Raw genomic sequence first — 24,410 nt, forward strand, 5'->3', positions numbered from 1 at the left:
TTTAGGATACATGCTTCTCTTGATGATTTGTGGCCACCCCCTTTAGTTCATGTTGTAAATTTTATAGCCTTTATGAAAGAATCAGGTCTGGCACATTCAACAGCAAAGTGTTATATGAGTGGTTTAAGTTACGTGATCAACTTATATGGTTGGGAAAATCCAACTGAATGCTTTTTGGTTCGAGAGTTGATGGTTGGTTTTAAGAGAACTCGGGAAGTTGTGGATTATAAGCAACACATTACATTATATTTGCTTACACAAATAATCAAAATCATTCCTGTGTTGACGTACTCTTCGTATGAATCCCAATTATTTCAGTCAGCATTCCTTCTTGCATTTTTCACTTTATTGAGGGTGAGTGAAGTAGTGTCATTGGAAAGAAATCATATTCAAATATTTGAAGGCCAAATCTGTGTTTTAATTCAGTGTTCCAAAACTGACCAGTTTGGGAAGGGTAATTCCGTTAGAATAATGAAAAATCTAGATTCTTTGGTGTTGTTTGAAATGTTACAACAATTTACTGATCTCCGTCGAAGCATTTAAGGGAAGCAGTTGTTTGCACATTACAATTCTAAGCCCTTAACTCAATATCAATTTTCATGGATGCTACATAAATCACTCAAATTTCTAGATATACCTAGCAATTCCTACAAATCTCATTCGTTTCGTATTGGTGGGGCAACTTATTTGTACCTCAAGAGTGTTTCAGAAGTACAGATTAAACAAATGGGTAGGTGGAATTCGTCTGCCTTTAAATCCTATATTAGACCATAAATTCAATTTCACATAAACATTTTCAGATTTTGTGTGGATCATTGGTTCATCAATTGTTCACTGGGCACAGCAATATGCAGAAAACACCAATCAGTTAGACCTTGGTTTGAAGCAGTTTGCTATCATATGGAATGGTAAAAGGGAGATGGTTTGGGAGAATTTGTCTTCAGTTGTTGCAAGAATGTCGAAATCTCATAGCCCTCCATCTATTTTGATTCTACATTGTGGAGGTAATAACATAGGCGATCCTCAAAATACCCTAAAAGGCATCCAAAAATTCATGAAACGTACGTTAGCACAATTAGGTCAAGATCTGCCAAATACACTAATTGTATGGTCCCATATTTTACCTCGCGGCAATTGGAGAAAGTCATTGTCAAATTTTGAAGGTGAAAAAGCAAAAAAGAGAATTAATAGTGCAATTGCAACTTTTGTTCTAAACCAACTTCATGGTGCCTCCATTAAATACCCTGATATTCAGGTATCTTACAAGAGGCTATTTAGAATAGATAGGATACACTTGTCAGATCTAGGAAATAGTATTCTCATCAACACTTGGAAAAATACTATCGTGCAATTCGTCACTACATCTACTCGAACTTACCCTTGAATCAATTTTTACATATACTGGCGAGTCATGGTCAGTTTTCAGAAATTATCATCTATCTATCTTAAATTTATATACATCGTGCCAATTATTTTGGTATATCTGTCACACGTACATTATGACATTCATGTGCATATTAAATCTGGGTATGAATTGGTGCATGTGTAAATAGAACCTATGACATATATCTATATCTATTTGGCTGACATTGTGTACATGGTACATGCAAGCTAAAAATTATATATCTAGTGAATGCAAAATTGTCGCCTTCTAGTATTGGCGGATGGTTCCCATGACTGAGTCCTGGGATCCATTTGGCATAATTTTGATTAAAATATTGTCTCCGGTGTGTACTGTCTTTTCCAGGCTCATCGGATAAAGATAATATTTTATTTCACACTTGTGTATTTTACATCTGATATATGCTGCCATATTGTATGTTCGGCGCATTATATGTATCTATATACATGTAGCATATCTTATCTGATGAACATGTATCATATTTGTCCACAGCTCTGTCAGAATCTGTTATATTGCAATTTTGATTAAACGGCCATGACAATATCGCCAAATAAATACAATTTTAATTTTATCACAAATAATTAGGTCGGAAATATGTATCAAACTTTGTCTGTCTACTCTGTAATTTGCTAATTATTTAGAACTTAGGTCCTGAAATAATGCCGGTTTATCATATATAGATAAACCGTGTTATTTCATGCATATAGTAGTCTTATGGGTTATGAAAAAACGACAACTCTTATAAGTAATTCCACATCACCCCCCTCTTTCTTTTTATTACGAACGACAGAAATAACTAAGATTCTGTATCACCTTTCCACGCGTACATGTTTAGAGAACAAAAATAATTCTTTTACATTAACGTATTTTGTCTGTTAAATATTCTGATTAGCGATTGCTGTATATCATATGGAAAAAAAGTTGGTCTGAAGTTTTGATCAGAAAATGTTAACTCGTTCTCCTGCATCTACGTAGGAAGTAACGCTTGCGAGTAGGTTCGACTTCACTTTTCGGATCTAACTTGACAAGTTAGAAATTGGTTAGGATATGGATTTTGTCATAGCCACAACATGATCCGAAATTTTCAGGTTTTGATTTCAATTCCATTCTTCACAATGATTGAGAGTTTTAACAGCCAATCAGACTCTGAATGGCATGACATTCTAATAATTGAATTTACTGCGTGTGGTAAAAACAAAACTTACTTGTAATATGACGACAGGAGGGGAGAAAATGTAACGGACCAGACCGGGATTTGAACCCTGGCCCCCTGAATCTCCACTCAGATTAGCTATCTGGACACCGGTGATCAAAACCAGCTAACCTCTACACATATATTACTAGTATATTATGTAAAACCTTTGATCGGTATAGGCACTTTCAAGAGCATTTTATAAGTTTTAAGAACACACCTTGCTTTAACTGTTGTTAAATATTAGAATTTAGCTTAGATATGCAGAGCAGGAATTGTTTTCTAGATCCCGTAGCCCTTATCACTACTTTTAACTAATACTCAGGTGATCGATAAAGTCTGTGAGCTTCTTGTTTGAAAGTGTCGTTGGAAAAGCGTGTATCTTTAGACACTTGGGGTGTATCTTTCACTTCGGGAAACCCCATACAAAACACCTCAATTAATCAATATGATAAACATATCAAATTTTATGAAACCATAGCAGCTATTCTATATGCATTTCAAATTCTTACATTCTAATTGTATTTTATTCCCCACACCATTGAGCTGAACTTAAAAGTAACACAAGAATATCTAAATAAATTTAAACTTACCTTGTTTCTTACAAACCGTTGAAAGTTCTTCGTATCCATTATCAGTACTGGACCATTGTATGCTCTCATAGGTTTGCCTAGAAAATGTTGTCATGTGAATATTTCAGTTTTATGCGACCAAACGCCAGAAGTAAGGATCAGTAACAATACAATTTCCTCCTCGATCTGGACTCGGGTAAGAATAGGTCCTCAGTAACCCTTGCTTGTTATAAGAGACTACTAAATGGGGTGACCATTCCAATGAGACCGTAAAAACCGAGACCCGTGCCACAGCAAGTGTGGCACGATTAATACCCCTCTCTACTCAAAGGTCGTAAACGCCGAGCATGGGTCTTAATTTTGCAGCTTTTCGTCAGAAATGGTGATGTTTCCACATTTGTGAATAATTCTCAAGAGGGACATTAAATAATATACAACCATCCAACCTTCACTGATCGGTTTGACAGATATTTCAATAATTTGGTTGAGATCCTTCATTTAATGAATATTTTCTTCAGGACCAAGACTCGCTGTCTGGTTATAAGCAGTCATTGTTCTTCATGTAAGATTTTAATGTCTCTCCACTACAAATTCATGACCTAGTTAAACTATTTTCTCTATTGTTACAGGTACAATCTAACATGCATCTGTGACTTTGACCTTGCTCAAATGATTTGCTCATGCAGATCGTTGCATACTGGCAGAGTATAAAACATCCGTGTCAAACAGAAACATCTAATGTTTCTTGAAAATCACCCCGATGACGATTAGTTTTCTTTCAGTTTATTAGCTTGATTGAAGGTCTTAATGCACTTCCTGGTTATAAGTAACTTTCTGACTAATATCCCTCCGTCATCTTATACATAAGATTATATCCACTTTTGGTAATCATACTTATACTCGAGATGCCCTTTCAAAAGATTTTTTTTTTCAAAAACATGCTTCAGTTTTAGACACATTTAATATCTCACTCAATGGGTCGGGTGGATATGCGTTACCCTAACTATATTGGATTCATAAACTTCATAAACTCTTACAAAAAAGATACATTGCTGGATGCATAAATGTACTACCAAACATCTATCTTGCTCCTTGCGAAAATATTAACATCTGTGAAGGAGAAACTTCAAACTTACTGTGCCACTACATTTGCCAGAACTGGTGTAAATCAAATGTGGATACTTGAATATTCTCAAAAACTTTTAGTAAATCAACAACATTAAAACGTATGACTTTTCAACACTTTACACGACCATTCCTTACGATAAATCAAAGACTAATTATTGTTGTTAATATATAAAACGTCGTCGATATATCTAAATGTCGCATTGAAGTTTTTTTCTTCTCATGTAGAAATTTTTGAATAAATTCTGCTTCATGAAAATAAAACAAAAACAGGTCAGCTAACAAAGGCGCACACTTCGTACCCATGGGAACTACAATATACTGTTGAAAGACATGATCATCAACGACCAGGAAGATATCGTCAATGAGGAACTCTAGCATAATTGTCATTTCAACATCAGAGTTCTTGTGCGTGGAATCGGTGTGGTGTTTAACAAAATAATTCTTCGGATGACTGATCACTGGATATGAATATTTCCGTTTTTCATTTTTTTTTTTTTAAAAGCAACTGTCTTTAATGTCGAAAAGTCTAATCGTTAATTCATCGTGAGGAATAGTCGTATAAAGTGTTGCAAAGTCATATGTTTTGATGTTATTGATTTGGGAAAAGCTTTTCGATTTCAAGTTTACTAAAAGTTCTTTAGACGTTTTTAGAAACCACATTTGATTAACACCACTTCTGGCATATGCAGCTTATATAATTTCTTGTTTAGATTGTGATTCTATACTGGGGAGCCAATTGACCAAACTTGATTTAACTACATGAAGATGATATGGATTTTAAAGTAAACCTGTTCGTGCAAAAATAGCGAAAGCATATAGCATTTTTGTCCTTCATTCACACATGTGTAAAAAGTTGAATCTACTTAATTTTCTAGATATTGACACAACAGATGCATGGTTCATAAGAAGATGGAAATACAAGTTCATTTTTGGGGGGATAATCTGATAGACAATTTACTAGCAAATAGACGCCGAATTTAAAAATGTCTAATTTAAACAGGACCGTAGCAGTGAAGGTTCTTCAATTAAGGAAATTAGCTCCTGTTTTTCAACACAATTGCGCAGGATGCAACAACAAAGTATTTGATGGTTCAATACTGATCCCATTGGTGCTAACATATTATTCAACTATTACTGAACCCTATTGAGTTCAAACAATTTGAGTCAATTCAAATTTTGAACGGGTTTGGCAGGTACTATATTTTCTGGCGGAAGGATTCATTAATCAAACACGCCTAAATCTGCATGATATTACAGTTTATGTTTCATCCAATGTATTGTCTATTTTTATACTCTTATACATGTATATCAGTTTTATAATTTATGATACAGGTAGTTGAGACTTGAAACTAGTTCAAATGTTGTAATTTATTAACTTGGTTGATATATTTTTTTCAGACAGAACACCGATTCTTAAAAACATTTTAGTTAAATGACTCGAAATTTTGTATAAAAATTCAGTATTTTCGCCAATAATTAAAATATTTGATCTCCAACCCCAATTTTTTTTAGTTCCATTCTAAATTGTAAGACCAGACTTTGAAAATTATGATTTTTTTTTAGAAATTGACATTACTCCTAATATGTCCTTTAAACTCAATTTTGATATCATGAAGTTTTCCGTATACCAAGTTCAAAAAGGGCATTATCTATTTCATTGCTAGTATTATTTTTTTCATGTGTAGTGTTAGAAGACATGATTATGTATCTATTTTATGCAATGATTGATTTGTGTTACTTATGTTGTGTTGATACCAACAGACAAATCAAGTTTAATTGAAGTGCAAAAAGGTCATGTTTAGAACACTGTAGCTGAATAACAAGCGTTGCGACCCGAGTTCCTAATTATCCTTCAATGTAGAAATAAAAATACACTTCCCAACAATTTCATATTACTCAAAATCACAGGTGCGAACCTTCCTTTAACGTATCTTTTTGAAGTTATATCCGAAAGACCCGTGACTCTTACATCTAAAAGCCGAGAGTTTGCAAAGAGCAAATCACTACGTATGTTTACTTCTTATGTTTGCCGTGGCCATAATGCAAGCCAGACTCATTCAAGATATCCCGGTTACGAAGCGAACGCTCCATCACTGAGATACCGCGACCTGTATAGTGCCTAGTCACTAACCTTCTAAACTGGTTGTTCCAATTAAATATTTGAATAGTTATGGTTTTGAATGGACTAAATGAATAATAATCAAAACCAGTTTTAGCTTGAGAAACAAACGGAAAGTCTTCCAAAACCAGCTCAAAACTAAAACTGATTCGATGGAACGAATTTTATTTATCCTTTATCAACATTTATGTTTTCAAAGTTATGAATATATTCTAAAAATATTACGTCACCACTTCCCATCCAATAATTGCATTTACCTTTCGCCTTGTACATTTTGCCCTGAAAAATACAAATAAGAATCAAATGAAGAGAAAAGTGTAAGTGTTTGTAACTTAATGTACGCTTGAATTTGATAGAATCCTAATTATGTGGAATTTCATTCATCATCGCCATATTAATATATCAGCTTATTGAAAAATGAAAATTCTATATTGATCTTTCGTTTCCTCAATAATGAAGTTTCGAAATCAAACTACTGCGATAAAAGTTGTGGATAAACATAAGAGAAACAGTGAGGGTAAAACCATCTAACCCGTTAATCAATCTCTTGAGATAGTGTTTGGTAAAAGTTCTTTAGGCATGTTCACTTGTCGGCTTTAGCAGGATTTTTTTATAACAAAAAACTGTGGATATTTTAAAAGAGTCACAGATAAACAAATATAAGCTGGACAATTTATTCAAATAGAAATCTTAAAGGGACTGGTTCACGATTTTTGAAAAAAATATTTTTCATTTTTGATGTTAATCATTAAAAATATAACCGATTTAATGTTCACAGTCAAAATATTGACCTTTTGAATGCAAGAATAAAAGCAATATTTTAGCCCTAAATCTGTGTTATGTAAACAAAGACTCGAGTCTTTTCATGTATAGAAACAAACATGTATAATGTTAATTTTGTAATATAAAGCAACATAATCACAAATTTTAACTTTTAGATGACACATTTTACCCAAAGAATGTTTGAAAAATGTGAAAGATATTATAAACTTAGATCGATATCCATTTCTTATGAAAATTTCGTAAACAATAACATGTCACAATCTTTGTTTACAAAACAAATAATAAACTCTCTAAAATGAGCTTCTGTGATAATGTAGAACATCAATTTTTTTGGTGAAATCTTTTTAACACATTAGACAATAGACTTTGATCATTAAAAGTAAAAAACAAAATTTCGGGGGAAATCGTGAATCAGTCCCTTTAAACAGAAAATCCCCAGTGAGGTAAATTCGATTTAGTGGATCGAAAGTAGTTTTAGTACGTTGCATGGTAATCGTTGAAATGTTTTTTTATGAGTAAAATATTATCAAAGTAGACCCAACCCGAATGCCTTCCCTATTCATCCGAAATTATGATTCCTACGCTAAAAAAATACACACACACAAACACAAACAAATATTCACATTTACATGTAGAATTATTTTTCTACATTTAAGCTCTGTCAATGATATATTATTACTCCTGATGGCTGGACAGGTAACTTAAGCAATACCTTAGTCACAAGCATAACATTGGATATTAGACTGAACAGGTAGTTCCGTGTGTAGAACTTATAGATAATTGTATGCCTGATGCAATCACTTACCTGCCAAAGATATTTTAGATCCATCTTTAGATAGGTCAGCTGCTTTTACATCTCTATAAAAAAGACAGTATAAATGGCTGAATTAGCATGCTACTTTTGCTTTCAATGGATATTGACAATCAGTTGAGTATAACAGTACATTGCAATCAGCAAGTATGTTCATGCAATTTTCCAAAGATACATGTATGTCCTACAATATAACTTAGGAAAAGGGGGCCCGGTTTTCGCAGAATGCTGAGACTGATTCTAAGATATATCTTAGTACAAATCTATAAACAGTCTTAAGACTATCTTTGGACAATCGTAAATTGTAAATCAAAGATGGCTTTGGATTGTCCTAACAAATTTGGACTCAGAATGGTTTTGGGATTGTTATAAGATCATCACATAATATTTACATCATTTTTACGGATGAAAAAGTATCATCGTATTAATTTTCAAGCAAAGACTGAAACTTCACTTGAATTCATCTTTAGTTTGATACATAGAAATTGGAGTTTTATTTTATTCCGGAAAATAACGAACATTTATATCAATTATTCTAAAGGATGAAATACGTTTACAAAGTAAAAAGAATTATCAACTTCAATTACATAGGGCTATAAAAATGATCGATTATTATATGATATGTGAGGTGAAAATAAATAATTATTGAATACATTTTACCCTATTTAATGTCGATTGAGAAGACATACAATATTTTCAAATAAAAAAAAGTTAAAATGAATATACCAATATTGTTTGCTTAGTGTTTTAAAGTATGCACATCTACCCCTATTTACTTGTTTACATGTGAATAAAGACGCACGTGATTTGAATGTACATGTATATCAAGGACAAGTAATGGGCAATGGTTAAAATGACCCCGCCAAACATCAATCCGTGCTTTCCCGGATTATCTATCGACACATTTGTAGAAAAACAACGAAGATTAGCTTTGATAGGAAAGTCATGCCACGAAATCCAAACTTCACGTCCAAGAAGCTGCTGAAATTATCATAACTTTTGTGACAATCATAAGACCTTCCTAAGATACGGTTTTTGGCGTCCTAAGATTGAGACCGATCTTATGACGATTCCTAGCTTAGGACGAAATCGAAAACATGTCTAATGACCTAAGACCATCTTAAGACATGTTTCAGTCCTAAGACACTTTCGAAAACCAGGGCCAAGGTTAGGAACATCCTACGTCCCACTTAGCACTTGTTTTAGGATCATATTAAGTGGGGACGTCCTAAATACTTACTAATAATAGGAACAGTCTTATTCCTTTACATGTATTTATACTCATGACATTCATGACATATTTCCGAGTAAACAATTAAAATCTACACACATACAGATAAAGAAAAGACATACATTATTTATTTATATGAATATTCTTAATAAAGATACCATGAATTCCATATAATCATGTTACAAATTAAGAATGTTTTAAACATAGTAGTAAAACAAACGGATGTTGCGATACTCGAACCTATGCCTGTGTGTTTATTATACTAGTATATTATTATTTATTTTAGTTTGAATGTAATGCAAAACCACGGCGCCATACAATACCTGTGTACGAGATAGATAAAAAGATAGATAGATTGAATGACATTCGTTCATTCACTCATTGACTGGATGAAAGTGGAAATAAATCGCCTTCCTATTGTAGTGACATTCCTGGCCCTAACGGCCCAACAGCACCGGAAGGCCATGAGAACCGCGAAAGTCTGTACTTGCAATTAAGTAATATTGCAGGTTGTCCATGTCCTTAAATACGTCTTCACGATTTCTGTGAGCTCTCCGCTTCAATATCATGACCTATAGAATAATCTGTTCTTCCTTTCAACTGAATTGCACTGAATGACATATTGTGGAGAAACTGAACCCATACTACATTTAAATGTTCAATTCACCCAAAACGGATATAGAAAATGATTGCAATAGGTGACTTACATGCGCTCTGTCTCCATTTCTACAAAATCAAAAACAAAAACATTATGCATCGTACTAATAAACACTCACAACTTACATTTGTCGGTAAACATTTCTTATTAGTTTGTTTAAAAACCCAACTGACTGTATTCTGATGTAGAACAAAAATGATCTCGGTTGGGCATTTGATGATGTGTACTTCAGAGTGAGAGTTCACCTCAATATTAACTTTGGTAAGATTTATTTGGCTTTTTTACCCAACCATACATTTGCTAATATTCTTATCCACCAATGAAATTGCGCGTTTTAAAGTCAAATGCTGTTACTGATTATGGTCAATTCATTATCAACTTCAATGTAAAGATAGTGAATGTTGTTAAATATATTAGACCTAATTGTTGTTTTGAGGAAACCAGTGTTCATCATCTATTTAACAATTCTAAAATACTTTACCAAATGTCGGCTAAAACTCGCGGCCACAAAATGCAATGAACTCTCCATCTCAGATGCACCAGTATTGGTTTAAGTCTGGTTTCTGTAGCTCTTCTGACGTGAATTATGCCAAACTTGTTTTCAACGTTAAGCAAATTTAGCTAATTTTAATCCCTAACGAAACATATTTCGTTGAATTTTATTGTATTTAATGAAAACTTTGATACTATTGAAAATTATAGTAAAATCGTTGATATTTTGACCTGTTGTGGAAAAGTTATTTTGACTTACATGTATCTAGTACTTGAAAACAACGTTGTAACTTTGGCAATTATTTTGATTTATTCATGTTGATAAAGTTTTGTTTTGTTTCCATGTTTTTTTACGTTAATTGCAGAATGTTACACTCATGAAGAGAAATCATCAGCTTTAGGTAAAATGCTTGTACATAATGTAAAGTACATAATTACTTTAAAGCAGATTAATTACTTTATAAAGTTATTCACTTTCCCTTAAATACATGCTTGAAAACATCTGCATGTGAAAGACAACAGTAAGAATATTATTTAGACAGTAAATATAGTGTGGTACATATATAATCATACAGTGTTAGACCCCGCGCGTCAGGGGAATCCCAACATGATATATTTAACTCATAAGCAACAGTCTAGTTTTAAGGCTGAAAGAACGTAAAACAACGAATTACTAAGAGGCATTTGATGTTTCTATTTCCATTAAACTTATGGTACGGTACTGTTGTAACAAAATCCACAGCTTTACACATATAAGACCACCGATGATCTGAAAGTTTAAACTGGTCACGTAGGCCACATACATATATAATATATGTTTATATTAATAAAAGGTCGAAATAAGTTAAAAGATTCGATGCTGAAAAGTGTATAGGCATGTTATTCAATGCACATGGAAACTCTTATTAAACATTATGTATTACTTGTAACGCAGCTGCCTTTATAACGTCTTCGGATGAAGATCACAATGACTAAAACAGCGATTATGAACGCCACACTGCCGACAACACTGCCGACTATTGTCTCCCTCTGATGGTTGGTCTTCTCTTGCATTCCTACAAAATCCAGGGATAAAAATATTCAACATATTATTTTACATTATCACATATACGGTCCCTACTAATCAACATAAAATCTTACATTATCACAGATACGGCCCCTACTCTCCAGGAAGAATTACAGTCAAGCATTTGGAAAAATGGTGCACATTTTCGTAAGTGGAATACCCAGGTAATTTCCAGATTGGATTAAGTAGGTATGTTTCCGATAGAGAGTGCTCTTTTCTCAACTATTCAGCATTCCATTAGTGTAGTAGGACGTCTTAGGGTTTGCATTGTTTAAGATTCTAAACTCCTATTTTGGCCGCTACCCTTGCCCTCGGTTTTAAATATACGGTATAAATAGAAACTTTCAAAAAAGTACTGGTCAAGTGGTTCTCAGTGGAAAACATTCCTACACCCCATCCAACATGCCCTATGTTCCACTTATCTCTTTTATGACATGTGACCGGTCAACAGGGGATGCTTACTTCTCCTAGGCATCTGATCCCACCTCTGGTGTGTCCAGGGGTCCGTGTTTGCCCAACTATCTATTTTGTATTGCTTATAGGAGTTATGAGATTGATCACTGTTCGTTATCTTCACCTTGCATTGAAAAGATCGATCACCCTTTAATTACTCCACTCCCAATAAGAATGCTTTGTGATAATTTGGGTTAAAATGAGCCTGTTATTTTTTACCACACCATAGAGACATTGTGGACGAATCTTCTTTAGGAAACAACTACCTTGAAAATACGTTTTCTGCATTGGTGAGCTAAAACGATACGTTCTTACACCTTAATCTCGATATTTGTTGGTTCAAGTTCAATGGTAAGAATAGCTTCTTTTTCAGAATACATGTATTTGATATATAAGATTGAAAAATACAATAAAGCAAACTCACTTTCTGCATCTACATGTACGTAAAAAATCCTGGTGAAATAACCAACATCATTCCGAACCATTATCGTGTACTGTCCAAAGTCCTCTGTGTCAACCTTCCGTTTGTATAGAGATATGTTTTGTTTATTTTCTCTCTTATTGTCCGTTATCCTGTAGCCACCTGTGTTATTCTGAATGACTTTACTCTCATTATTTTCCCTCACAAAAACCCACCGTGTCAGAGTTGCTTGTGGATACAGTAACATTTTCACAAGTATTTGAAGAGATTCATTACTTCCTATACCAAGCTTTTCTGGAGTTTGGAAATCTATGCTAAACATTCGAGGCTTGCCTTTCAAAAACATAAACACACAATAGGAAATCAGTGCATTCATATGAATTTTATTATACTTAAAGACTCTTTACATGATATTTCCATATGTTAAATGATGTGTACCTTGTATGCATGCACATAATGATGCTTTCTGGAGACAACAGTTTATAGGTCATTGAGACTGAAGGAAAAGTAGACTCAACAAATTTTACCAAAGCTGCTGATAACGATATGAATATGCAGATACACAGGATAAACTCTATTCACGCGCGCGATGAAGTTCGTTTTCAAAAGAAGCTGACCTGACAAACTTTACATGTGTGTGCGAATGCAAGAAATGGAGGATACATGAAAAAGAAGCTCAGTGGTTAATCATTGTGTCCCGCAATGTGGCTAGGACAGTCGTAGGGGCTCCGCAATACCGTCCCATTCTAAAGCTTGGATTTTAATGACCAGTCGGGACGAAGGCCCCAACTTCCATGCAAGTTTTTTACTCGTCTGATGCAAGATTGATAGTTTTTTCGACATATTACAAAAATATATGTATTACACATCTAAAAATAATACTTGAAATAGAATGTTGAAATAATTTTCGTCTCTTTTCATTGATTTTTGACATTATGAATGCTTTGAATTTCTTGCGCCCGTGCGATAAAAATAGACATATATTATTAAATTGATGTGTTGAAAAACATTCGGATTTACCGAAGGTCGACCCCCCATTAAGTGTCTGTCGTTATCACCCCTACTATTAAAAAAGCTGCATTGCCGTTTTTCGGAAGAGGTGCTACTCATATATCATAGAAATGTTGTCACGATCGGAGAGTTGTATGTTCATTGACACAAACACAATTTCAGTGATTGGCAAAGGTCCAACATCTCAAGACTGTATCAGTTTACTCGGTAATATAAATTGATGTAAAAAGTACATATGTATGATTATGTATAAAATGCATACACATACATTTATCTACACATATAAATATTATTTTTGCATAGTATTTCTAAATTCTAGATACAATACATTTGTTCATGAATGAGTATGTTATTTTTAGTAATTTTGGGGATATATGTAGATGCAAGGTGAAGATAACGAACAGTGATCAATCTCATAATGTACATATTGTAGATGTATATCGGATAATACTATCTAGTAAGAGGAGGGTGGGAACTTGTTAGAATAAACGAGGCAGAACGCCCAAGCTCTCTTCTTCTTTCTCCCTCCTACTTTATATGGTCTGGAGTGGAATTTTAAGTTGAAGTGGCAGTGCTCCAGAGTGTGTAATGTTAATTTTTTTTAAACATTTCATGATTTGAATGTACATGTACGAAAAGGGAAAATAGTGACCTTTTTAATTTCCAATCAAATATTGATGCATTGTAACACAACAATCTGTAAAAAAAAAAAATTAGATATTTTAATACATGTATTTATTTCAATGCGATAATGTAGTGTCTTAGCCCAGGAAATGCCCCTACTACCTTCTAATTTTAAATTTAACAAAACCATTGTCGACACCCTTAAACATTTACAAATTTGACACCCTTTTCCATTCCTACTACTTCTAAAATTATTGAGAATCCTGCATAATATGTATTTAAAAAGAACAAATTTATACCAGTTGACAATCTGATATATATATTCAATTTCTCAAATATTATTGTAGATATCCAAATTTATCCTTATATATATATATATATATATATATATATATATATATATATATATATATATATCAAGGCCACATTAGTTTAATATAATCTCTTTACTTTAATCAGAGACAAATTTAACATGTCTCTGTTTTAATAGCATTATAAAAAAATTCACATGGGTTGATTAATCTCGATAGCTAACTTTAAAATATGTTCATCCATATATTTTCTTTGAGCGTGAAAAGTCATACACATACATGTATAGCTAACTATAGACACATGGTTTGCCAATGATATTTTTGTTTAATGATGGATGGGGAATTATTAAAAAAATTATTCAAATATTACATAAATGAAAAAGTATGTGCGAAACATCACATATATATTTTCAGTGAACAATGGTAAACAGTTCCTGATTTAAACTATTTACAAATTTAAAACGGTTGATCGAAATCCTAAACCACGCCCGTTTACGTTTCTGCACACACATATTGTGTTTGTAGTATAAAGAGAAATATACTTTCTTTTCGCTAGTTTTTGTATAAATGATCACTGATATGCATTCCCTGCTCAAGATATGGTTTATTTTTATTGTCTGTCATTCAAGAAATCGCAATAGTATTAACGTATTCATAGTAAACAGAGTGTCATTTATGCTGTTTGCAAGATCGTCAGAAAACATAAACAAACATTCAATATCGTACACCTAATCATTTAAAGCGATTTCTGCAGGACCTGTGAACTGCTGACGCACGTAGTGGTGATGACATCGTTCATCTCTGGCACAGATGCAAGAGATCGCGCCCATGCTGACTGACTTTTGTAGGATCGTGCCATCATACTTTGTCTCCAAGCACGCCGTAGTCAGGTCAGCCTCGTTTTTTGGATTTTAATGGCGGACACGTGAATAGAGTCTATGGGGTTTTAACAAAAAGAAAACTTACATCTCACTGCCACATGGGTTGTTCTCGTAGCAGCTGGGCCTTTTCCATTTTCTGCTGTAACCTTGTAATTCCCATGATCTACGCAATTTGCTGACAATATGTCCAATGAACTATTGCTTACATTAGAGTCTCTCTTTACAACAGTGTTGTTTTGAACAAGCAACCACGTGATGGTAGATAAGGGGTTTCCATCCACATTACATTTTATCTGAAGTCGTCCATGTTCATTGATGACATATTCTTCACTTAATATTGAGGTTATAACATTGGTATCTGAAAGGAGGTAGATTTTTTTAAGGTATAAGAATAAAAACGATAGTCAATGAAAACATCACGAAAAAGGTGAATGCAAAAATTCTATTCTATATTCAGTAATCATCAATAATTTGTGCTACATGATAAACAATACATGATAGCGCACCAGTTGCTTATTTAAAAGATATACTGCGAATAAACAATTAATTTGTCAAATTAGTCAGAAAGTACAATTCTACATAGTTTTATCATACTAACAAAATTGTGGTATGTTGTCCAATACAGCATAATAAATGTAGCTATAAGTGAACCATTATCAAAACGGTTACAAAACCTCACAAGCTGGGTGTAAATGTATTCAAAATGTCTCGATTGGATGTATGATATAATGTCACTGAAGCGCGTTTGTGAGCCTATTCAGTGATCGGAGATTCGGAGCATATATTTTTTGGTCTTTCTTTCTGCCTGTTTGTCCGCAAAAACTTTAACCTTGATCATGAGTTTTGAATGAATGATGATGGCTTTCATATTTCACATGTATTACTTGTGGCAAAGCCTTTCCTTTGGTACCAACATTTTTTATCTCATATCCTTAACCTTTGAAGTAGAACTGCCTTTGAAAACTTTCAACTCGGCCATAACTTTTCAATGGTTTAAGCTAGGACCATTATCTTTCACATGTATATTCATTTATTTGGATGTGAGGTTTATGACCCGTAACCTTGTCCTTTAGGTTTCTCCCACTTTTGGAAAACTTTAAAATTGGTCATCATCAGCTTTGCCGTCATATGGGGGCATCAGTGTCATATAAGTACGTCTTGTTTTCATTATATCTGAGTATTCTGCTTCATATTTGGATATTGTTTAAACCTAGATATGAATGGTAAACTAGCAACACGACGTTATAACAAACGATACTTAAGCTTCTCCATCATAACTTCTTATTTATGTAACATTATTTTGTCATCACTTATACATGCTTTTTATGTATATCAATTGATTTGATACGAGATAGCATGTTCTGGGTATGATCAATTTTTGATCGAAGCAGGCTATTGACAAATGAATTGATGTTACAGGGGTCTCAACGTTTGATCTTAATGATCAAATTTGCAAATGCAAATTATCACAGGGTCATTTCTTTTATTATCATTTTTAAATTCAACTTTCAGCAGTATTAAACTTTGCAAATGAAAAGAGTTTTAAAATTCGATCAATTTCTATTCACTTTTTACGATATTATGCCACGAACACATAAATGTGAAAAAAGTAAAAATGATTTGGATTCAGTCTATACTGAAAGTTTCTTAAAACAAATTTGTGAAAAATAATTTGTTCAATTAATAAAACTAACCAATGGATTTAAATGAAACATTCAACTATCAATAGATGAAATTCAAATACACTTTTTAGACCGGGTCAATCTATTTTATATGAGAGTTCAATTCAAAATACTTTTCCCCATTTTTAAGAACGTGTGAGATTCAACTTCAATTCAAGGTATAAAATTTTCACAATACTACAATGTAAATGAAATGTATGTACAATTAAATCACACTTTAAATATCTGTCACTTCATGTAGGTATAGCCATTTTGATTTTACTTACAGTACACTGTGATGGTCTGTGGTCCTGACGTCCTGTTATACAACAGTGACGATCGTGGACTTGTGGCCCTACACTGACACCTTCCCTGGTTGTACTTTCTGTTTGTTGTCAATGTCAACACTGACTGGTTCCCTGTATTGGTTACTCCAGTGGTCAGTGTGTCATATCCACACACCCAGTTCCACGTGATGTGAGGGTTACCCAGCGTAGACAAAGTACACCGTAAAGTAATGGACTGTCCTTCATCCACTGACGTAGATCCATCAGTTGTCAGTTGTGGGGCAACAGGGGGTGCATCTATTTAAAGAAATGTAATACTTCTCCGATATTTTTTTTTTACCTCTGTTTAAAATTTATAATATTCTTTTTAAATTATTTCTTTTTTTACATCTGTACGTTGCGTATCAAACTTTAAGATGATGATATTTGTCAGTACATTTTGAACACAACCGCCAACAAATTACACGATGTCTTTTGCGGTTTTAACACCGTTGAAAATGGAGTATATGACACCGCAAACCATTATCTATTTTAGTAAGAATTTCGGTACAAGAATGCTGTTTTTTTTCCTTTCTATCAGCAAAAGCAAAATTTATATCTCGGTTTGAGTACAATTCATTTGTTTATATCTTATTTTACGTCTTATACGAGAATATCTCACTCATGTAGAGAAATCCTAAAGTCAAGTGCTACAAATTGTGACCTATCACTATACATAACGCTGAAAGATGAAGCAGTGAGGGCTATTTATCGTGTCAACGCCTGTCGTATCTCGTATAGCATTTTTTAAAGTCCGATACTCTTAATAAAAACAACTGCTTCATATTCTTTTCAGTGAAAGGAGAACATGAATAAGGTGTTATTGATGATTCCTTATTCACAACGTTTTAGAATACATTGATGTAGATCAGTGGTTTATGTTGATTGTCACTGTGAAAGGCTAAGATAGCGAACACTGATCAATTTCATAAATCCCGCAAGGAATACAAAATAAAGAGGAGGGCAAACACGGATCCCTGGACATACCAAAGGTTGGATCAGGTGCATCCCCAATCGACCAGTCACACCCGCCGTGAGCCCTATGTCTTAATTTGTGTACTTATCTTTAGATAATTTACAACTCATCCTCAATTCCAAGATGTGTTGGGGATATTTCCCAAGAGTATGCGTATTTTGTAGTTCTCTTGATTCGTAACATTGGCTGCAAAGATTATTTTAATAAGCTTTGTTTATAGTTTGAATTATAGTATTTGTCATATCCCCAAACTGTATAGGATTGTCTATAGTGATCCGAAAAAACGTTTTCAACTAAAACCTATTTAGTCCATAATATGAATAGAGTCACATTGAATGTCATCGCTTCACTAGGCTACCATCATGAGCATGGTGTACCTAGGTGTGGCAACTTGACATGACCTAATTATCTGCATATATGTTTACATTGATCTATCAGTATGTTGACACTTTTTGTGGCTAAATAGTGTACCAGGCCTGGATGGCCTTTTGAACTGAGTTCATTTTGCGAGCTCAGAAGTCATAATGAGAAAGGATCGTGATGACGTAAGATTGTTGGACTAGGACGGGGGATCTGTAAAGCTGACATGGCGTTACAAAAACAATGACTAGGAAAAATCAATAGAGCTATGTCACAGAGGGCTAGCTTGAGGAGCACCGTAAAGATGAATCTGCCTGATACATAGTGTTAAGAATGACGCATGATTTAATCCTCGGTAATAATAACCCGTGATTTTAATCCCCAGTATTATTAGTTTTTTATTTTAATTCTCGGTAATAATAGCCAATGCTTTAATTTCACTATGTTTATTAAACAATTAGAACATTTGAACAATTTGAGCAGTTTGAACTACAATATGAACACAGTTTTCAGTTTGCACAATCACACAATTTCACTCTTTGTGTTTTTTTCTCAGCTCTCTCTTCTTTTTAGTGGGTTCGTTGCTTGACCTTTCAGAGGGTATTGTGTTCCTCCATTTAGTGGAATCCTCCTCAGGTTCTGTCCTGACGGACTGTGTGCCGGGTACCTCACCAATCATGGTGACTGTCACTTGTTTGAGTTCTAGTTGGAGGTAGTCATTGATCCAGTGGCCGAACTGTCCGCACTTGTACCAGGGATCATTTTCTTTGGTTTTCTTGTCTTTCTGGGGGAAATCTGGCGATCAGTGTCCCGTTTCCCCACACGTGCAGCAGGGGTTAGTGGTTAGTTACGTCCTGCCACTGGGTCTACTTGCTAGGTCCTTTGTTCGTCGGGGTCTGCCTGCTAGTTCCTCTAGTTTATTTAAGCAGAATCTGTGTGTGGTAAGTGATCTCACAGGCCCAAATTTAGTTCTGTGACGTCGTGTCTGAGGAAAATAAGATATTAACCCCGGGTCAGTGGGATTCTGGCTGGGTAGATAGTTGGTAGTGTAAGACATCTTCAATTGACTGAAAATGTAGGCTTGCTTCAGCTGCTTCTTAGTCAAGTAGTATTTCTGTGGTGTCATCTACTGTTGTACCATAAGGTCTACTTTGTTCTGAGCTATATCAGCTAATTCTAATTGCTTCTGAGTCATGTCTTCTGGAAGGTTTCTGGGAGCAGATTGAGCTCTAACCCTTGGGTTCCTTTTATAGCCAGCAAAATTCCAAAGCATTCCATTGCATCATGGAAAACAAGTTTTCTTGAAAAGCTTATTGCGCCATCTAAAAACCAACGTTTGTGGAAAACTGTGTGACGTCAAGGAAAAATCATGTACTAGAACATTCTGTCTCGCGAATATGACGCAATAATTGCAGTGCATGCTAGGGCACGTTGACCTCTGATCACTACATTCGATATACAGTGGTGTCTAAAGTAGCCCTGAAAAGGGATGTACATGTGTGCTTTATATCTTAGTAGCCCTGAAAAGGGCTATTTTGTTTTCCTTTTTATTTTAATAATCTCTTGGCAAAATCCGTAATGTTATTTCACATTTGAAATATAAGTAGCGTGATCTTCTGAGGTAATGATTTTTCTAATTTTCGAGCTCTGCTACCAGGGAAATTCATCAGATATTCTTACCCATATCATGAAAATGCTGCCCTCAAAACAACCGCCAAACACCCTGGTTGTTACAGTGTTTATTCAGTCTCATGAATCCCGATACTTTTCAAATTTCGTTAGCGAGCGTGTAAAACTGGCATGTCAACAACTGCAATTTTTCTTATACGATTCCTCCAACACCGATATAATGTGTTCTTCCGTTCCAATTTTTAGATCTCTGGGTAATTATCTTGCGACGTTTCTCGAATAAATTTTCCCATGTGTTTCCATCAATGATGACTAAAACTCGGGTAATGCTATGACACAATTAATGGCAATACATGCTAGTGCTTCGCGGATTATAAAGCGCAAACTGACCCAAACCAGGTTATACTCGTATAACTTGCCCCAGAATTAAAGTCATTCCTTACATGCATTAAGATTATTCGACATTCGGCTTGGTTTCAAGATGCTAGGGTGGAAAAAGGTAAAAAGAGGTAATTAAAGAAGTCAAAGCAAAATTAAGGGCTTTACTCCCAGAAAGACCCACGGCCATTTTCTGGACCACCCAATTTTTATGAAACGACACTTTATTTTGCATGAGAAACGTAATACAACACAGACGTTTTTTTTAATTTTATTATGAACGTATGTACAATTACATGATTTTGTTAATAACAAGAACATATTTCATATCAAATGTGACATTTTCAACACATCAGATTTACATCAGTGACAAGTTAATATCATGACATCGACAAGTTTGTCCTGAGTTCAAGGTTTATTAAACTATCTGGCTACATACATTGTACCGATCTCATTGTAACGCCGGGCTTTTCCAAGGGAGTAACCAATCTTGAACCGATTTCTTTCTGCGATGGCGTTGATGTAAATAATAAAAACAATATTGTCCACCGACGTCAGTGTTCAAAGCTTGATGACAATTGTTGTTACGAATCCAAGTGTCTCCACAGCGTTGAATACACTCCTTGATTTTTGTTATGTACAGGTGGTAATCCATAAGAATCAAAATATTCTGTGGTAGGATTGTTCAAATATAAGCATACCCAATGGGCTAGGGGCCAGTGATAAGGGTCCGTATTGCTCACGATCGCTTTTTCATGTGGTGATACATCGGGTAATAAAGCTATAGGATACACACCTCCAAACAAAGGTCTTAGATCTCGAGATAAATCGTTTCGCAATTGATACGTGTCGATATCAGTAATCGATGCTGACTTCTCGTCGTTGATGTGTAGTCAATTGTCGAATAGAGCAACCACCACACAGTGAAAGGTAGTAGCTATGTTGGTGGCAGATTGTACCCCTACTCTCAGATTTCCTGTTTGTATGAAATGAAATTTATCCTTCCATGCACCATAGAGTGTAACCGCTTTCATACTCTTCCAGAGTAATGTCCTGGGCTCAACCTTGTTTTTATCATTCCACCATTGATACTGATAAAAGTCCTAATGCAATGTTCAGATATGTTTGAAAACAATGCACACTATCACCCGCCCCTTTGTAAAAGATCCAGCTTCAGCAATGCTCTTTTATAACTTCTTTAAAATACCAGGTGCTTCTTGAAAATACGCCTGGCGATCCGATAATCGGCATAAGTAGACACACAGGAATCCCGTAGTGATCAGCATTTTGTTGACCGACAGTTTTCTCAAGGCGTTTTTCATATTTAATATTTATGAGAAAGAGTGTTATAATGATGAATCCGATGTCGTTTATCATACACCATGCCGTGGTGTGTTTTTTTTTCATTGAGGGGCGGTACGAACATCGTGCTGACGCGGTCTTTGATTGATTGATTGGATCTTGCTTAACGTCCTTCTCGAGAATTTTTCACTCGACGCGGTCTCTGAATTAAGTGAGAATAACGCACATTGATCTCCTATTCTTTTCCTTTTAACATTTTTCTAAAGTAGCGAGCGATACGATCTTGGAGTCAAAGCACGGTGATTTAGAATCCAACCTTTGACTTTGCAATAAAGATTCTCCCTTGGGTTATGTTATGGACACATTGAAGATGTGCATGTATCTTTTTGAAAGTGATCAGACATTTTTCGAAAAATTTACATGTAGTTAAACTTTTTCATTTCTTGACTATTTTGTGTAATCAACACCTTTTACATCTCTAATTTGACATTCCTCAAACTTTCCTCAAACGTTTTGTCAAACGTATATTGCAAGAAAAAAATACAAAAGAACTTGAGCCCAAAAGAATTTATGGGACTTATGTATCATCACCTTTTCCTAATATTTAGATATCTCCTTTGAGTTTGGTACCTATAAGCCTCGGGAAAATTTAGGTTATTCATCACTTGTCTTACCCTGAGGGCGACTCATTCAATTATCATATTCCAAAAGAAATCACTACTGTAAATTACCAATCTTTTGACACAGCTTTACATAATGAAGAAGTGGGCAGTCAGAAAACAACCAGCACCAGACTGTAACTTTGGAAACTACATGTATTTTTAATAAGGCTTACTATACATACAACGTCTTATTTCATGAACATGCTGATGAAAGTGACTTGGAGAGACCTCAACTGGAAAAATAACTTCTTAAGATATGTTGATAAAAGTGTGTGGGTGTGTTCTTGCTAAACCGTATTTCACACTTCGATTTCCCTTCCCTGAATTTAAACTCGCAATGTATATAATCTTGAAAGGTTGATGTTTGTCCAGATGTAAGTACATCAAATGAGTAAACGATTAACGCTGTTTTATAATTGATCAAGATCGGATGTTGTTCCTGTGCATCACTTAACGTAGTTCTAAACTTTTAGAATTCACTTACAGTACACAGTGATAGTCTGTGTTCCTGACGTCCTATTATACAAAGGCAGCCTTGGACTTGTGGCCCTACACTGACACCTTCTGTGGTTGTACTTTCTGTTTGCTGTCAATGTCAGCACTGACTGGATCCCTGTATTGGTCACTCCAGTGGTCAGTGTGTCATCTCCACACACCCAGCTCCACGTGATGTGAGAGTTACCCAGTGTCGACAAGGTACATCGTAATGTAATGGACTGCCCTTCATCCACTGACGTAGATCCATCAGCTGTCAGTTGTGGGACAGTATCTATTTAATGAAACATAACACTTATCCGATATTTTTTTTACATTTGTATATTGATAGAGAAACTTTAGGAATGATACAGTCTGTCAGCAAACTCTTAATTGCTATCGCAATCGTGATAATTTCAAATTCAACTTATGAAGTATTCATAAGCTACTATCGTTGAAGTTTCTTTCAAAGGATGATGAATATTCGTAGTTATGAACACTGCGCATGTACATAATTTTTATTATGTCACTTCACCTTTTATGCATTTGCATTTGCTTGATATCGGAATAATAATTCCAACGTGACATTGGTATATTTTTTAAAGAAATTCAAACAAATAATATTTCATGGAATGGAAATGTAGTATCATTTACAGAATGATAATCTTTAAAGACCCAATTCTAAGTTAACACCCCCAAATGGTAAGCCATCTGTCATTCAAACATTTAACAATAGATCTCAGGTGGAGTGACATCTGCAGAGACTGTGGTCTGGAGAGACCCCAGAGAAGTGTTTTGATAGCAATAACAGTCAATTAGTACAGGCATTCTTTAGATCTTGAGGAAGCCCAGTATACATGACTTTTGATAGCATGGACCTGTCCACAACTGCTATTTTCTTGCAATTATTAACAATGCAATTTTAATGTAACTGTATTCTTCTCCTTTATATACATGTATTATAAATTACACAATCAGAAATCAAACAATACTTTGCACATTAATTATTAAAACTTGTAACTTACTGAAATAATTTATATTATCATTTTATGATAGCTCTATAGTTATAAAAGAAAAGAGAGAGTGGAGAGAGAAGGGAGTGGTGGGTGTAGATGGGTGTCAGCTACCGTTAGAGATACAGTCATTATACAAACACTGTCACCACTGAAACTCTGCAGACGCCCCTGAAACATGTCCTGTGTATATCAAAAGTATACATAACACCCTGATCTTTTGGCTAGGTAAATAATGAACATAGATGAGCTCCGCCCACATCCAGTGATCCTTAAAGAAACCGTACGGTATTATTTTGGGTCTTTAAGACAATGACCAATTATTAGAGCATTCGCCTTGATCTCGGAAACCTTAGTAGGTTCGATAAATTATATCAAAAATGTTTCCTATATATTTTCATGTAAAACTTTGATTTCCTATTGTGGTCCCACTTTATCCCAAAGGGCCATGAATTTAAGAAACTTGAATCTGCA

At 34.6% G+C, this 24,410-nt stretch overlaps 1 protein-coding gene across 3 annotated transcripts in view; it reads right to left on the minus strand.

The window, feature by feature from the left end:
* Positions 1–24,410, minus strand: part of LOC125681397 (hemicentin-1-like) — a 56,975-nt gene that overhangs the window by 5,117 nt on the left and 27,448 nt on the right. For 2 of the 3 annotated variants that reach the window (XM_048921463.2, XM_048921464.2), the window contains 9 exons: positions 22,934–23,218; positions 17,104–17,400; positions 15,241–15,513; positions 12,332–12,661; positions 11,312–11,443; positions 9,946–9,964; positions 8,002–8,054; positions 6,671–6,692; positions 3,188–3,264 (listed from right to left, as the gene is read on the minus strand). In XM_048921463.2, the coding sequence (XP_048777420.2) occupies positions 3,188–3,264; positions 6,671–6,692; positions 8,002–8,054; positions 9,946–9,964; positions 11,312–11,443; positions 12,332–12,661; positions 15,241–15,513; positions 17,104–17,400; positions 22,934–23,218 (1,488 nt within the window). Of the gene's footprint in view, positions 1–3,187; positions 3,265–6,670; positions 6,693–8,001; positions 8,055–8,654; positions 9,811–9,945; positions 9,965–11,311; positions 11,444–12,331; positions 12,662–15,240; positions 15,514–17,103; positions 17,401–22,933; positions 23,219–24,410 lie in introns of those variants that run through there. The other variant, XM_048921465.2, reaches the window with a different exon arrangement.

This window comes from Ostrea edulis, chromosome 2 (genome assembly GCF_947568905.1).
Source record: "Ostrea edulis chromosome 2, xbOstEdul1.1, whole genome shotgun sequence".
Lineage (NCBI taxonomy): Eukaryota > Metazoa > Mollusca > Bivalvia > Ostreida > Ostreidae > Ostrea > Ostrea edulis.